General features: G+C 39.1%; 1 protein-coding gene across 2 annotated transcripts; it reads left to right on the forward strand.

The window, feature by feature from the left end:
• Nucleotides 1–1,627: 1,627 nt before the first annotated feature.
• On the forward strand, nt 1,628–11,216 carry LOC311075277 (T-lymphocyte surface antigen Ly-9-like). 2 transcript variants are annotated; one of them, XM_084102549.1, is made up of 5 exons: nt 1,628–1,849; nt 3,048–3,344; nt 3,467–3,709; nt 4,911–5,063; nt 9,206–11,216. In XM_084102549.1, the coding sequence occupies exons 1-5, from the start codon at nt 1,792–1,794 to the stop codon at nt 9,304–9,306; spliced, it is 852 nt and encodes a 283-aa protein (XP_083958675.1). In that variant the 5' UTR covers nt 1,628–1,791; the 3' UTR covers nt 9,307–11,216. The 2 variants fall into 2 exon arrangements, with proteins under 2 accessions (XP_083958675.1, XP_083958674.1); XM_084102548.1 differs by having other exon boundaries at nt 1,653–1,849; nt 4,911–4,960; nt 9,206–11,210.
• The last annotated feature ends 4,826 nt before the right edge of the window (nt 11,217–16,042 follow it).

The following is a 16,042-nucleotide window of genomic DNA, read 5'->3' on the forward strand; positions in this document are numbered from 1 at the left end:
GGTCGATAACAACACGACTCATTTATTTGCGTTCGTGATTGTCATCGCTAATCCAATGAAATTAATAACATTAATCATGTAGGTCAATCACAATCCCTCTCGACACGTCATCTATCTAAGTTATTTGTCACAGCGATCTGATATCTCATTGTTTGGGGTTACCATGGCTTCTCAGAACATTGGAGTAGTCTTCAGAACGGCGAGCCAATCAGGGATGAGTTCTCTATGAATATTAATGAGTCTTCCGCTACCACCCAAGCGTGCCGCACAAGCCATGAAAAGTGAAGCCAAAACGTCTCGATCGCCCCCCGGTGACTGGTCCTAGTATAGGTCATAAGTCCCGCCTCCCCGTGTTATTCAATGGGACGTGAGACCAACTAAACAATTAAATTACACTTCAAATATCTTTTTTCCAAAGGTGGTTTCTTTCATTTGCTGTCGTTTTTATCATGCTGATGTAAGTTCAAGTGTCTGTTTCAAAAATAAGTTGGTTTTTAGTTAGTTACGTGATGCGGTGGTGTAACGTCATGATTGACAGCTGTGATTGACAGGTTCTCTGAGCGAAGTAGTCACTGAAGCACCAACGGACATTTTTTTCGGGATCTTCGGAGGACTGAGGAGATTGTATTTACTTTATTTTAACAAGCCTCTTGTCGTACTGCAATCAATTTTTAAAAAAGTGTGCAGAATCCACTCTCCCTGCGAGAGTGAGGGCGGAGAGTTGATTTCACGGCTTTACTTCCTGCTCACTACTGCGCAGGTCTGGTCCCGAAATCGCTACTGCGCAGACTCAAGTTACAATATGTCAGCGCCATATCGGGACTCTGGCGGCTTCAGTTCTCATCAATGGAAGAGAGCGAAGGGGCGTCGTCCATCTTTTTTTACAGTCTATGCTACCACCCTGCAAAAAAAAAAAAATCCGCAGGCCGGACTCCCGCATCACTGTCGTGATTGGTCTGTCAACTGACAGACGTGGTGTGATTGGTGCTTCCAGGTCTATCACGCCCAGAGGCGTTTCCCATAGTGAGATACCGAGCAAATGTTTGAAAGAGAGCAATGGCTATCTGACATCTTTGCCAAGTCAAGTGCAAACCAGTACAGAAGTAGGCTAATCAATAAATTATCTGGGAGGGTCATGCCTTTTTTTCACAATCATTTTGGAGGGTCATAGAAAAATGTATTGCTGGTGAAGGGAGGGTCAAGTCTATTTTGACAATAGATCTCAAAACTCCCCTTTAGCCCCTTAAATAAAAAACGAACAGTCCCTTAAACAGCGAGTAGCCTAGCCTATGTGACGTATTTAATGTAAAATAAAAAGAACCATTTAATACAAAGCCTGAACAAGTGAAACATAATACATATATGAACAGAAAAGTGACTGATCTTGTATTTTATTTTTTTGTAGGCCTATTTATTTTTTTATGATGTTGTTGCTTTGTTGTCATGTATTGTATGTTAACTTCTTTGCTACTGCAGCAAAACTAATCGCCCCTTGGGGAAAAAATAAATGTTTTGGACTTGAACTTGAACTTTATTTAAATTTATTGTTGTTAAATAGTGTAGACATCCGATCAAAATCCATGTGAAAACAGCTTACCCTATATTTAACAGAAGAAAATGAAGCCCCGCCCATCACTTCTGATTCTGAAACTGCGGTTCTGCTGATACTATTGGATTTCCTAAAAACTTTTATAGCCGCCAACTCTCTAAACGCAAAGCAGGAATTTCTTTCTGTTTCCTCCAGTTGATTGTGAAAAAGGTTCTGGAACATTTGCTGTGTTCAGAAGAGCAATGAGCTGCCAATACAATCTCTTGTTTTTATTCCTCTGTGGCTTCGCTGCACTCTCTGGTAGGTTCTGACTTCATTTTGTTTTAAAGTTTGTTTAATGTTTGTTGTCTCCCATTTCATCCGCCCCAATGACAGTCTTCCAGCCTGAGAAATAAACTACTTGGTTGAAGTAGAAGAATTAAGAATAGTAATCCATATTAACATTTGTTTAATGCATACTGCTTTATAATAACTCTAAAATTCGTCTAACATCTAAATTGTTAGAAAAATTTGTTAAGGGCATTTTTTAGTGTCAGATCAAGAAAAATATGTCCATGAAGCAACAAATTCGCTTATACTGTAGTTTTTGGACACTTTTAAATGACGTTTACATGCAAACTGCTGCAATGAGTGTTTGTTCGTGTCGGTCTTTAATAAAAGACACACAGAAAGTCGAACATTTAGATATGTAGCCAAATTATAGAGTTACAATAAAGGTTATTTATTTGACTTTATGTTTCTGTGAAGAAGATTTTAACAACGATGGAATCTTGGAAATGATGGAAAGTGGAAAAAGGCTCTTTAGATTATTAAAATGTTCTTCGAAATAAGAAAGAAATGCTTCTTTAGAGCTTTTGACTGAAATGTTCTTTCGAGACCCAAAATGTTTTGTCTATCGCTGCTGAAACTCCTTTTACTTTCATAGTTCAGCACAAAGTCTGTATTTCAGGAACTATTTTGAGTCTTGTTTTATCAAGCACTGATTTGTTGGTTTCAAACATCTAGTTCAAAACAGTCTTAAATTATAATAATTTGTGAAGTTTCAGTATCATATTATTTTTTGTCACTATATAACAAAGGCAGATTTTAAATCAGAACGGTTTCTTTATAGATATATAAATGTCAGGTCAGGGCATGTGTGTTATAATTTTACACAACTTTAAGTTCTGTTGGCCATAACAATGGTTTGGTATTTTTAAGTTACCTTTTACCTTTCAGCTGTTTTTATAATAATTTTACTGTTTAAGTTCTGATTTATTTGGCTGTCTTACGCAGATCCCCATTTGTGACAACTTACCCCGTACAGTGTGATGAAAGAATATAATATTGAACTGTGTTGTCTAAAGTTAGTGTCTGAACCGAAATTTACTTTTAAAAAGAAACTCACCCTGAGAATTATTCATTCTCTGTTTTTATGCTTTTTCCTCATAGTGAACCAAACATGAGCAGTTGAACCCTGTTGAGTTTTATTAAATGCTTTTGATTTTATTTATTATAGTCTCAACAGAGACATGTGGAAAAGATCTACTAGTGGGAACGTCCTGCATCATTAAGCTGACAACAAGAAACAAAGAGAAACCTCCTGAGTTTAGATGGATCCATGACACACGCGGCGTCATTCTTCGCTGGAAAGGTGGGAAAATCAGAGAACAAGCTGAAGGTGTATCTATGGAAGAAGATGGATCATTGAGATTTTCAAGTGTTAGTCTGAAGGACACGGGCAAATATACATTCAGCGCATTTCATGCTGATGGTAAAGAGCTTGGTAGAGGAGAAGTGGAAATTAAAGTATATGGTAAGATGACAAATATTTCTATCCTTCCAACACAATAATAATAACAAAATCAGACTGTATATTTCTATAGTAGTTACAGTATTAGGAAATAAAACGGAATAATAAGAAATTTTCTGTTACAGAAAAGGCCCCAAAACCTGCTGTGAAGTTCAGCTGCACAAAAGATGGGAATGCGACTCTCACCTGTGTCATCGGAGAAAGAGAAGATCTGACTCTATCCTGGTATAAAGAAGACAAAATTATCCAGAATGAAAAAAACCCTCAAGTGTTCTTGTCATCTACTCAAGCACAGGAGAATAAACTGTACTCATGCGAGGCACACAATCCTGTCAGCAACAACAAAAGTGAGAGTGTTACAGTGTCATGTAAGTATTTCTCATTTCACATGCTTTTTATTCTTAATGTTCTGATTTTATGCTATAATTACTTAATCTTCATCTTTTAAAATAATAAAATGTGTGCGTTGTCTCAAAGACAAGATAAAACATCTAAATCATGACCTTTAAGAGTTTTGAACATATCTGAAATTAAATATTGATGTTAAAAATAATCATGTCTGTAAACTGTGTGTGTGACTTTTCGCGGTTTCACTTTAGTCTCATGAAGTATATGAACTGGTTTCTGGGCCATTTCCTGTTTTTGCTGCTGACCTTTCAATCATGAATCTATGACAGTAAAATAACCGTATTTTGGTGCTTAACCGCAAAATGGTGGTAAACTGTGAACTAACTGAATATAGGTCAAAAGTGTGGACACACTTATTTATTCACAATTAGCTTTCACAACTTAAAATTTAGCATTAGAATAACTTCCCTAGAATGAACTTGCTGAGATAACTCAAATATCCAAGCTGTCACTTAATACAGTTTCACAATTCAAGTTGAATATAACTTAAAATTAAGGCAGCACAAACGCTTAATAGTGTTCTTTATTCAACATCAAATTCATGGAAACTATGAAATGACACAAGTCTGGGAATTATGTAGTCACCAAAAAAAGTTAACAGATACAATTAATAAAAAAAAAAAAAAAATATGTTTCCTTTATGTTGATGTCGAAGTTTGTGTTCATTCAGAATCAATGGCATTTAATTTTGCCAACATGCTTGACATTCCCTCATCTTTACAAGGAAAAAGACTATGCGAAGTAAGAGAAAATACAACCCAGATAAGGTTAACTTGGTACTGTATTGGGTCGTACTGTAGATTCCATACTGTAGATTACGGTTTAACTTAATGAATTTAAACTCTGCTAAGTTTTCTTCAATACCTGTTTGAGTCGGCCCACGTCTCGACCTGTTTGAACACTATCACTCGGGAATAAGGTCTCTAGTGCATCCCTAAACACTATCACTTGAGATCTCTAGTGTCTAGCCTGAGCAATAATCAAACAGACTCCAGACAATGCCTTTGAATGTGCTTTCATCATTAATTAATTCATGAAATAATGTTGGATCTTTCAGTATTACCCATGATGCGGATTGTAGGATTTTAAGCAGCTTAAAATAGATGTTTTTTTAATGATCCACTTGTCTGTTATTGATTTCATGTGGTCCATGTCTTACAGGTTCAGGTCCAGGTTTTGGTAAACTCTTTGGCTTTGATTTCTGGGTCATGGTAATCATTGTAGCCGGCGGAGGAGCTCTTCTGCTTCTGCTGATCTGTGTTCTCATCATCTGTGCGTATCGAAGCTGTTGGCAACGTATGAAGCACCAACAAGGTTAGCAACGTCTCCATCGCCTCTAAATAAATCAATGAGCATTTGCGTTTTCAACAAAAGATCAAACTGAAGCTGTAGTTGTCCTTGTTGAGCTTGAAAAGTTCCCGGCACAATCATCAACGTATTTCAATGCCAACTCTTAAATACAGTCATTTAAATAAAATTAAACATATCTGAATGTTCCAGGTTTCTTTGTCTTCAGAGACCGCATTGTGTGTGTGTGTGTGTGTGTGTGTGTGTGTGTGTGTGTGTGTGTGTGTGTGTGTGTGTGTGTGTGTGTGTGTGTGTGTGCTACACTATCTGTCCTGTCCACTTTGGGAGTTGGAATTCCAGTTGTCAGTGTGGAGAAAATTTCTCAGTGTGAGAAAGAGAGAAAAAAAGAGAACATCATGTCGCAAACAATCAGGAGATGCGTGCCTCCCTGTTTACGGCGCATCGCTGTTAATGATATACATGAGTTCTGCTTTGAGTGTATGGGGAAAGAGCATGACACGTGCGAGCACCAGTGGCGGCTGGTGAAAAATATCTTAGGTGGGGCTGTGTCATATTCAAACCATGGGAATAGGCTATTAGGCCTACTTTCTGCCCTTGGTATGTGTATTGTGCTTTGATGTTTATTTTGTTCTATTCCTTAACCCAGTCCCAGTGGTTCTCAAACTTTTTAGAGTTGTACCCCAAGAGGCTTTAATATCCTTCTGCGTACCCACTCTTCAGTCACACCTTTTTCAGTAAGGGACAATATTTGCCCCCTTAAATCGATTTTTTCAACTGCATTTTTGCCTTTACAAATACCTTTATAACATAAATAATGCTTAAAAAAAAAAAAAAGTTAAATAGATAAATATGCAATGATGGTAAAAACGAAATGATGCTTTTAAATATTAAATTAAAAACGCCAGTAGGTGGTGAGTCATTGAATCATTCAGAAATGAAGCAAGTGGCTGTATTTGTGAATTAATCATTGAATCATTGACTCTAATGATTCGTTCAAAGCCGCAGATTCGTTCACAAACACCGCTGTGTGCTGCAGTTCTGCTGTGGCTTTCGTTACTTGGAGCTATTATTTTATTGTAAAAATACTGACAACTGTGTTGAAAATGAACATCACTTAATATTAATATTTCGTTTGTTGAACTGTTGTATAAAATCAATGTGACATTTGCAATCGTGTGGATCTTCATATAATGTGATCAACATTAAACACAGGAACTCGCACAGGGTAGGGGAGAGCGGGGCACAACCTAACGCTTTTTGACTTTCTCAGTTTGTGTAAATCTACTTATGGTTCAGAGTATTTATTTTTTCCCACATTAATTTCCCACATGTCTAGTACAATTATGTGTTTTTGTTTTATTAATACAGTATATACTTTTTTCTTGATATACCCCGAAAGAATGGAAGTGAAATGTGACAACATGCCCCATAGGTGGGGTACATTGTAACATGTGTGGGGCACATTGTAACATGACATATGACAGCTTAAAATGTTATCTGATCTAATAAAAAATATATACAAAACAAACTAAAATATTTTCTAAATAAAATACAATTAAAAAACTTTTTCATATAAAATAATGGCAATTTTTAATAATTAAATAGAAACTCATTTTTGAGTTTTGACTACGAACACATGAAAACACAGCTATACAACATAGTTCAAAACAAATAAATAATTAGTAATTTCTGAACATTGACTCTCAGTCTTTATTCACCTTTTTCTCACGTTTTCTCAATAAAATTAATAAAAGTATAGAATATAATAGCATATTTCTAATAGGGGCACATTGTAACGCAGTGTTACAACATGCCCCCGCCTGCACAACTGGGATTTAAACCCTGCTGGTGTCTTCTGCTAGTTAGCGAAGCATTAAATAACTATCTCAACTGTTAAATAACATCTTGGAGATTAAAATAATATCAGATTTGTCTTATTTTAAATAAACACAAAAAATAGAGATGAAAAATTAACTTAAGTAAGAAATTTACTTTTGCTATGGTTTAATAAATGTCTATGGATATCTTCCAAAAAAAACTAATTTTGGCGGATTTTTTTTTTCTATATAGTGTTGATATGGCAACTAGTAAATAAACAAAGTTCCGTCATCCAAGCATGTGCGGAAGTATTTAAAACAAGCGTGTTACAACTAACCCCGCGTTAGGTTGTGCCCCGCGCTCCCCTATGTCTTTGTATCGAAGAGAGTTTGATTCTTTATATCGATCTCCATGCACAGCCTGTGTCTATATTTGTTCTTCATGCTAGTAAGTGCTAAATCCCTACTTTTACAAACATTGTCGAGAACGGCAGTATAGCGCGATTTGCTGAGGCAGCAATCTGCTCAAGACCTGTCATATAGCCTATACACGCTGCTTAAACGCAGACAGTTTTGACCGCAAAAGATGAGGTAATTTGATCGGATTTCATGTATTTACAGCATTTAACCTGAGAGTTTAAATCGCTGTTTAAATCGTATTTTAAGATGAGGTAGTATTAAAGGAACGGCAAAATTCAGCATTTTGTTCCCGCACCCCCTTCTGTCACCTCACGGTTTGAGAACCACCACAAACCCAGTTTGAGAACCACTGCCTTTACATATCTTTTTAAACCGAAAAATAATAATAATAGTATTACAAATAATTATTAGTATTAACCACCCAAACACAATTTAACACAAACTGCATGATACCAGTGCTCTGTCAAAACGTCAGTAATTATTTAATGCCATATTACAAGACTGAGGCATTCTTACACAAAAACAAACAAACTGCACAAACTTTCCATTTGCATCTGAAATTTAACTCAAACAGTTTAGTTACTTTCTCAGACAGGTCCCTCACTCCGGTAACTGTCCATGCTGGATCTGTCGCTGTTGTTTTAAAAAGTAATCACGGAAAGCATAACAAGGCATTAGCATGACCGCATCCAGCTAGCCAGGGGTGCCTTTCCCGAAAGCATCGTTGGCCAACTATGGTCGCAAGTTCATCGCAATGTCCATTGAACTCTATTGGTAACGACGGAACTTGCGACCATAGTTGGCCAACGATGCTTTCGGGAAACGCACCCCAGGCCGATAGATCGCTGTCTGATAGAGATGTGCTCGGCTCGGGCACGCGCAGCTTGGGGCGCTAAACAGAAGCGCCCATAGCTGACTAGATTTGAGCTCGCTGATTGGCTACAGTTTATGTCAAACATGTATATCTTAAATCAGCAATTGGCTAAGCTGCTTCACAGACCCGCCTTCCTGGGGCGCTTTCTCCCAGTGCCCCAGAGCTGATGAGACGTGGGGGATGTGTAGAAAAAGCAGATATTTTGAATTTCTATGATATTTTTCACATATACTGGATGTATTTAATATCTCAAACACACAAATACTGACAATTTGTATGTATGATTTATGTATGTATTTACTTATTTAATGAGTGTGGCTCATAAACTGTGGTCTGACTCATGGGGGGGCGGCGCCCTAGCGCCCTCTATTTGCCAGCCGCCCCTGGCGAGCACTGTGCGTTTTTCTCCATTAAAGTTTGCGAGTCGAGCTGAGGAGCGAGAGACGGGTCTGTTCCGTTCTCTTGCTCTCTCTCCAGATCGGGATTTCCTTTTGCCTGATTCCGAAGCGGCCCGGGGCTTCTTCGGATCAGGCAGAGGACTCTACATAACTTGTTGCTGGTGCCGCCTCCGAGCATTCCTCCCATGATGATAAAGCGCAGGAGGAACTACTCGAGGTGGTGGCAAAGTTACAACCTTAGACTGTAAAAAATCTGGGACATGGGTGGAGAGCTGAGGTGCCTGGTTGCTGAAACCACGCCCGCCTAGCCTAGCTCAGGCTAAGGAGCTAATGCTATATGCCAATTCCAGTGACGTCATCGTCAGATGTTATCTGAGGCCAAGTTCCTTGGCATGTTTGCACACATGCTTCACAACCGGTCACACACAAAGGTGTTCCCAAAGCGCAATCAAGTAACCCCGAGACATTTTCTAAGAATCCACACTTTCAAAAATGAGTAGAAAAGCTGATCATCAAATTTATCATATTCACTGTCTACTGTATGTAGATTTAGCATTACTTGGTATTAATTTGAGAAAATATAATTCCCAGTGCACGCAAACTTACCAGATTACTAAACACTCTGTTTATATTTTCCAGATAAAAAGGAGTTCAGGCTATCAGAACTTACCCCATGTCATACCAGTACAAACAACTCCAAACAGACCACTAGAGAGCAACCGGCGGCCCCCATCCTGTAAGAAGACCCCATGCCCTGCAGCCCATCTCCGCAAACCCCGCCTCGAACCCAGACTCAACCCAAAGCCCAGATCCATGCTCGACCACCCCCCCCACACACACACCCCCCACCCCCCCACCACCACCTCAGGACAAGGACGATCCGCCTTGCTTACCTCGGCCGAGGAACATACAGCACCGAACCAAGAGGAATCAAGAGCCGTACCGACCAATGGAATGAGACTGAACGATAGTATATGGGACTTTCTTAAAATGGTTTTCATTGACTAAAATCCATATTTTGATGGTAGTTTAGTGTCATTAAAGAAAGAGTTTTATAAAAATGAACATTCGGTCAAATACTCACCCTCATGTTGTTCCAAACTATTAGCTATTATTACTAAACTATTAAAAGTACTAGTAAAAGTGGACAGCAGAGCCACACCTGATTAATTGGGTGAACCGGAATCAATCGAACGCTGGAAAGTGCTCACGGAAAGATTTTGAGTAAGCCATAATTACAGGGCACTGGAAAGTGCAGACCTGGCCGATTTTGGGTTAAAAAATTGTATCTGTCTGAGACGTCTGACAGATTAGTAAGACGCGTGTCGAAAAATCCATGGAAAGTAGTGTAACGAATTACGACTCTGGGTTAATTTGAATTAGCTCAAGAATATAGGGAATTTTGGAAATATTAATAATTATGACTCATGGTCATAATTCATAAGTCGCATGTACATTTATTTGATCATTTATAGAGATTACCTTGTTCTGTAACTGGTCTGACCGTTATTCGTCCAGCGAATAAAGGTGAGATTATCACAGTTAAAAAGGGGTATCTCTTTACAAACTCCACGAAAGTTTGATCTTCTGGCCACGGACATCAAACTTTCTGAGTTTATTAATTAAAACTACTCCATGTAGTCTATATCGAGCTTGTAGCAAGATCTTTTGTCTCATTGACTTTATAAAAGTGGGCTTTCAAATACAGAGACAGTTAAAAGGATATATGGATTTTAATACATGTAAAACTAAAGATTATATGAGCTACAAATACAAACGTACGTAAAAATACAAACAATAAAACAAACACACATTTAACCAAACAAAGAAAATACGTGATCAGGATAACATGAAATGAAAGAAAGAAAGGAAGAAAGAAAGAAAGAAAAGCTAGTAATTATTACATACAGAAACCTAGATTCACGAGACACCGGGAAAACAGCTTTTATCAACTCAATATACTTGCAGAATTCTGTGCTCTTTCTGGTGAGGCTGAGGCAGGAAGCGGACAGCGCGGACGTGTCCTGTTTCTGCTGGGTCTTCCAGTGCCGCGAAGTTTAAAAGGCTTACTGACTGTAATGTTACCGAGAAAGTTCATCTCCCGGGACGGGAGAGGTTGCAAATCTTGGTTGCAAAGACGGCAGGCTTTTACATGACGCGGGCCATGTGTCCCAGAGGCCAAGGCGAGGCCTGTCCAACCGGAGCAGCGCTGCATGTGGAGAAGGAGGAGGAGACCGGAGAAGCGAGAAAGTGGGATCGATGAGAGAGGAGAGAGGTCAGGGATGAGAGCGACCGGAGAAGAGAAGAGAGCGAGAAAACAGGGTCTCTTGCTTTTTAAAGACATCTGTTTACGCCCTATTTTCGGTGACAACAGCCAATCAAATCTTCTGATCTGTAGCGGGAAGAAGTCTTCTTTGTGTGAAGAAAAACACGCCCCCTTGTACCATATGTCTTATGAGGGAAAGGATTCATACTTAGAAATATGATATTTCCTGTAACAAATGCATATTATTGTACTTTGCAGTCAAGATTCGACTCCGTTAGATGGAGAGGATTACAGAGATATCAATTATGACAGGTAAAGATTGGGGAAACATAACGTTACATTTATATGCATAATTACACACAAATAAAGTTTGATTAAACACACAATAAAGTTGTCAGTGTTTCCGTTATGGCAAGTGACGACACTTTGAGAAACATAGGAATACATATCAACATTTTAGTGGCTTGTTATGTGGGGGAATATCTGTTTCAAAGTCCAGAGTGTGTGTGTGTGTGTAATTCTGGAATGTCTGCTTTCTTGGGTCGTAAGGTGTTATGGTCTGAGGTAGGGTTACCACAAGACACTATTGATGAAACTTCTTTCAGTGAACATTTAGAATTCAAACCTATACGCAAACCACACTTCTATTATAAAGCAAAGCTAATCACACACATACATATCGGAAGGTATACACTCAAGAGCCATATTTCTACATGAAATTGTACTCAAAGGAGGTTTTGTGTGTGTGTGTGTGTGTGTGTGTGTGTGTGTGTGTGTGTGGGTCATGAGGTTGTAAAGTCACAGGGAGTCCATGCTGACATGGGGGTTTTAGAACGGATTGTCCAGAACAGGGTTCCTTTGGTGACTAAAATGTCCCTCTGGGGAACAACAGATTGCAATTTTGACTGTTCATGGCAGACTTAGCGACGCCATGGACAGACCCGTTGTCTGAAAAGACAACGAAGGATGTGTTTGGAGACAAGGATTTACTAATTGGAACAGCATGTGACCGCATGTCAGGCATTGTCGCTACAGTAGAATCAGCCAGTATGGGGTCATCTCACAGTAAGCTCGATCATTTTTATACACCAGTTTTCTGTTTTCTGATATGTTTAATGAAAAAAAATGACGGACATAAATGTATGCTGGACATACAAAAGCTGATCAAATATCATGATTATCCCGAAGAGGGAACACGGAGCAAAATAAGATTGAATGTGGTAAAAGGGTCAGTTGAAAAGAGCAGTGAAAAGAGACAGGGTTGTTGCGGCTGTGTTCGTCATGTGTGCAAAGAATGTGAGCAGACTGTGGGTTGTTGGATTGAGGAAGCAGACAGGAGAGAACGAAAGAAAATGCAGAATGAATTAGCAGCTAAAAGCAAAAAAGTGAAAGAGGATGTGTGTGAGAAAACGGGTCCACCAGAGCAGAATGCTACTAATGAACAGTGTGTTTGTGGTTTCCCACATGCAACCGAGATCGTGTCGGCACCGCCGGCATATAATCATCACTATCCTGTGGCGGAACTGAAAGCCCTGAAACTGGACCACGATCTCGACTGCTCTCCGATCAGGAGACCAAGACAACCACAACCACAAAGGCAACCACAAGACCAAGTACAACAGCGGAGGGGGGCAGAACCATCAGCGCCCTTCCCGACACCCCTGATCCGGAAAGAACGGAACCAAGCAAATGACATGTTCTAAATTTGAGCCGCAGTGGGCTTACGAATGGCAGATAAAAGATGTTGATTGGGCAGAAATTATTTTGACATTGGCTAAGGATCGAACAAAACCACTCAACACAGAGTTTATGGTGCCTGATAAAATGCATTGCACGTCACATGTCATAAATGAGCGCGACCCACAGTATGAAGAAACTTGGTTTAATGGAATGGAGAATGAAAGTGTGAAATTTGACAAGATTTCTGGACAGAAAACACGCAGTGCGTTGTCTGCGTGTTTGGATGAGAACCAGCTGCTGTGTTATTTAGTGCCAGGAGAAGCTGTTCCAGGGGCGGATCTAGAAAAATATTTATGGGGTGGCGAGAGGGGGGCAGGAATTTTTGAGGGGTGGCAACATAGGGCAGACGTATATATACTGAATTTAATCACAGTTAAATTGGCCATAACGTTTAATCCGTTGCTGCCAATAGGGATGGGTATCGTTAAGGTTTTAACGGTAGGCTATTACTACTCTTACCGATACTCCTTATATCGATCCTGTACTTTAACGGTATTCTTATCGGTTCTTTTTGTTATATTAAAAAAAAGGGGGGGAAATGATTTAGAACACAATAAATATTGCTTTATATTTTGAAATGTAAAATAAATAAAACATGCATGTAATGCTTTTGTGTTTTATATTCAGAAGACATAGGACACCAAAAACAAAGTACAAACACATGGACAAAAAAAGTATACAATTAAACAAATATACCAATTATATACCCAGTGCTTTAATTTCAGTAACGTCTACTGGCATTACTGTTCAGGATTAATATTGGCTAAAAAGACATCTAATAAAGTCAGATGTAAAATAACACTGCATAGTTTATCATCTTAGATAGATTAAAGCTTATAAAAGCCAAAATTATTCATTCAAGAGCTGCGACTGATTTTCTCTTTGCCTTTTGTTGTTTGATTCACATTAATGGAGCAATCGTCAGCAGGTTTATTAGACTGCTGCCTCTTTAAGACCAAATGCAGATCTAATCATTATTACGCATCATATTTTCTCCCCTTCTAATGCCCATTTAAGACATAAACTGTATTTAAGTGAATAAACTGTTTAAGTGAATCTCCAAGACAGCCATTTTGACATATTAGATCGTTTAGATGCGCACACGAAGCCCAAAATATACGTTGCTTGTCTCGCTGCGGTGTGTTTCCGTGCGCGCGCCGCATTTGGAACAGAGTCTATTGCGTCAATTTTGGTACTTTTAATAGCCTTTTATTATCAAACGCGTCCCGCAGTTTAGCAACAGTATAGACTACATTTTACATAAATCACCGATCATGCAGATTCTGACGTTATGTTTGGGTATCAAAGAAAGTGTAACCGTTTGAATGTTTAGTTCTGTCCTCAATAACAAATATAAAATCTGAAAGATTTATCACATGCACACACCAGTTATGTTTATACTACTTAATCCTATTGTATTTGTTATTTCCCCAGTTGTAACCTGGTTTCATTGCTGTGATATCTGAGAGGAATTGGATTTAATAGGACTGCTTAGCTAATCAAATGATCGATCTCCTAACTGGCACTGTATTGTGTGTTGTAACGTAACGTCGGCGTAACGGCGACCATCAGTAAACGTTATGGATACAAACAATATTTTATATATTTTATTAAGCTGTGATTGTCATTACTAAAATCAAAATTAGGCTAATCAAAGGGTGCTCTTATCACGAGGGTGCGAGGAGATATATAAACATAAAACATATACAGTATGTCACGGCACAAGGGAAGTCTCACGTATATGTTCCGTTTAGTTAATTTTCTGTGTCGTCTGTATTAATTCTCATTAGTTGCCATAGTCTCTGATTTGGTCCAGCTGTTGCTGTTTAGTGTCCTCATTTACCATGTGTGTATATATACTCCATTTTCTGTTAAAGGGATACTTCAGGATTTAGCATTAAGCTTTGTATTAGTAGAAAACCTGTAGTATTTTCGAATTACCGTGCTTTCCACCCTCATATCCCCCTGAGACGAGAGATTTATGTATTTTTTGTCTGGAAAAAATCGCAAAAATCGTCATTTTGCCTCATCATAGGATTTTTTGGCCAGAGGCGAGAGACTACAGCCAGTAGGAGGAGCTGTCCCGCATGTTCTCAACCCGCCCATAGAGGGTGAGATCTCACTCACAGAATGTACACATAGTATCAGCCGTATTTCTTTGGAAGCTAAGTTAACAGGCTCTTGTTCTGTGTGTGGAGAAAGCTGAGTAGTAGGAGAAAGCTGAATGGGTTACCATCCTCTTTTTCCCGGACATGTCCTGCCGTCGAGATAGTTCAAAATGTCCGGGATTCGGCTTTTGCTTTCTGCAGTCACCATTCATTGTTTACATGCACACCTTTTGTTTCAATCTAACTGAATTCATTCCGATTGGTGAATCTGAATGTAGTGTTTACATGAACGCTAAACAAGTGATCGGTTGATGTGCGTTTTACCATTGCTAAGAAAATTCCCGCTCCTCCGTGAGAGATACGAGACCGGCGCGTCTCAGTAATGACGCCACAGGCCTCGCGCCGTTCTCCCGCGGCCCTCAGCCTCGTCCTGCTCGCCACAGTAAACATAATTAATGGCGACTGTAGAACGCAAAAGCCGAATCCCAGACATTTTGGCTGATCTCGAAATCCCGGGCGCGAGATTTTTTTTCCCAGGATGGTAGGGGAAGACTCATGAATATTCATTAGGGAAGGCATCCCCGATTGGTCTGATGACCTACCACTAACCCCGCCCCTAAACCTACCCGTCACTGGGGTTAAGACTAATCAGGAATGACTTCCCTAATGAATATTCATGAGTCTTCCCCTACCATCCTGGGAAAAAAAATATCGGATCCCGGGCAAACTCGTCACGGAGTCTCACTAGTAGCCTAGCCTTGTCGTTTTCAACTGCGCTCTCTTACCGGTAGGTGCGGCTTGGGAGTGGCCTCCTAGGGCAGCGAAGCAAGTGCATTCTGGGAGTTGTTGTCTTTCATCATTTTCTGGCTTTTCTCAGTCTAGAAAGCTCCAAATTCAAAAATAATTTCACATTTTTTCTACATAAATGACCTATTTTAAATACACATTCATCTTTCCAAAGGTGAAGTATCCCTTTAAGTCCCTTGTCAGTTCTTGTTTGTGTGAAAGTGGTTATCATCTTCTGAGTGTGTTACTTGATTAAAAACACTGTAATTCTCACCATTTCCTTCATTGTGCGCCTAGTGGTGGGCAGATCGAGGCGAAACAGGTTAAATACTATGTGAAACACTGAAAAAGTTGAAGCAAATGTGCTGTATTGTGTAATCCGACACCCGTCTCCACAGTGACCTCTAGTGGTCAGAACAGTGTAAATGCAACAAAAACCAGGACAAAACATTCATAAAAACACCTTTTACATATCTATTGCATATTTTTTATTGAGAGTCAAATCTTTCAAATTCAGTAATCTAATCATCATATAAGATTATCAAGTGTCTATATGTTATTTTATCAATTGTCAGG

Source organism: Abramis brama (genome assembly GCF_963993115.1).
Source record: "Abramis brama genome assembly, chromosome: 2".
Taxonomy (NCBI): Eukaryota; Metazoa; Chordata; class Actinopteri; order Cypriniformes; family Leuciscidae; genus Abramis; species Abramis brama.

Excerpts from the sequence above, each read along its gene's own strand:
- LOC311075277 (XM_084102548.1), top strand. The coding sequence starts at position 1,792 with ATGAGCTGCCAATACAATCTCTTGTTTTTATTCCTCTGTGGCTTCGCT. Across the intron at positions 3,710-4,910 it reads TGAGAGTGTTACAGTGTCAT|GTTCAGGTCCAGGTTTTGGT; the intron begins GTAAGTATTTCT and ends CATGTCTTACAG. Across the intron at positions 4,961-9,205 it reads GCTTTGATTTCTGGGTCATG|ATAAAAAGGAGTTCAGGCTA; the intron begins GTAATCATTGTA and ends TATATTTTCCAG.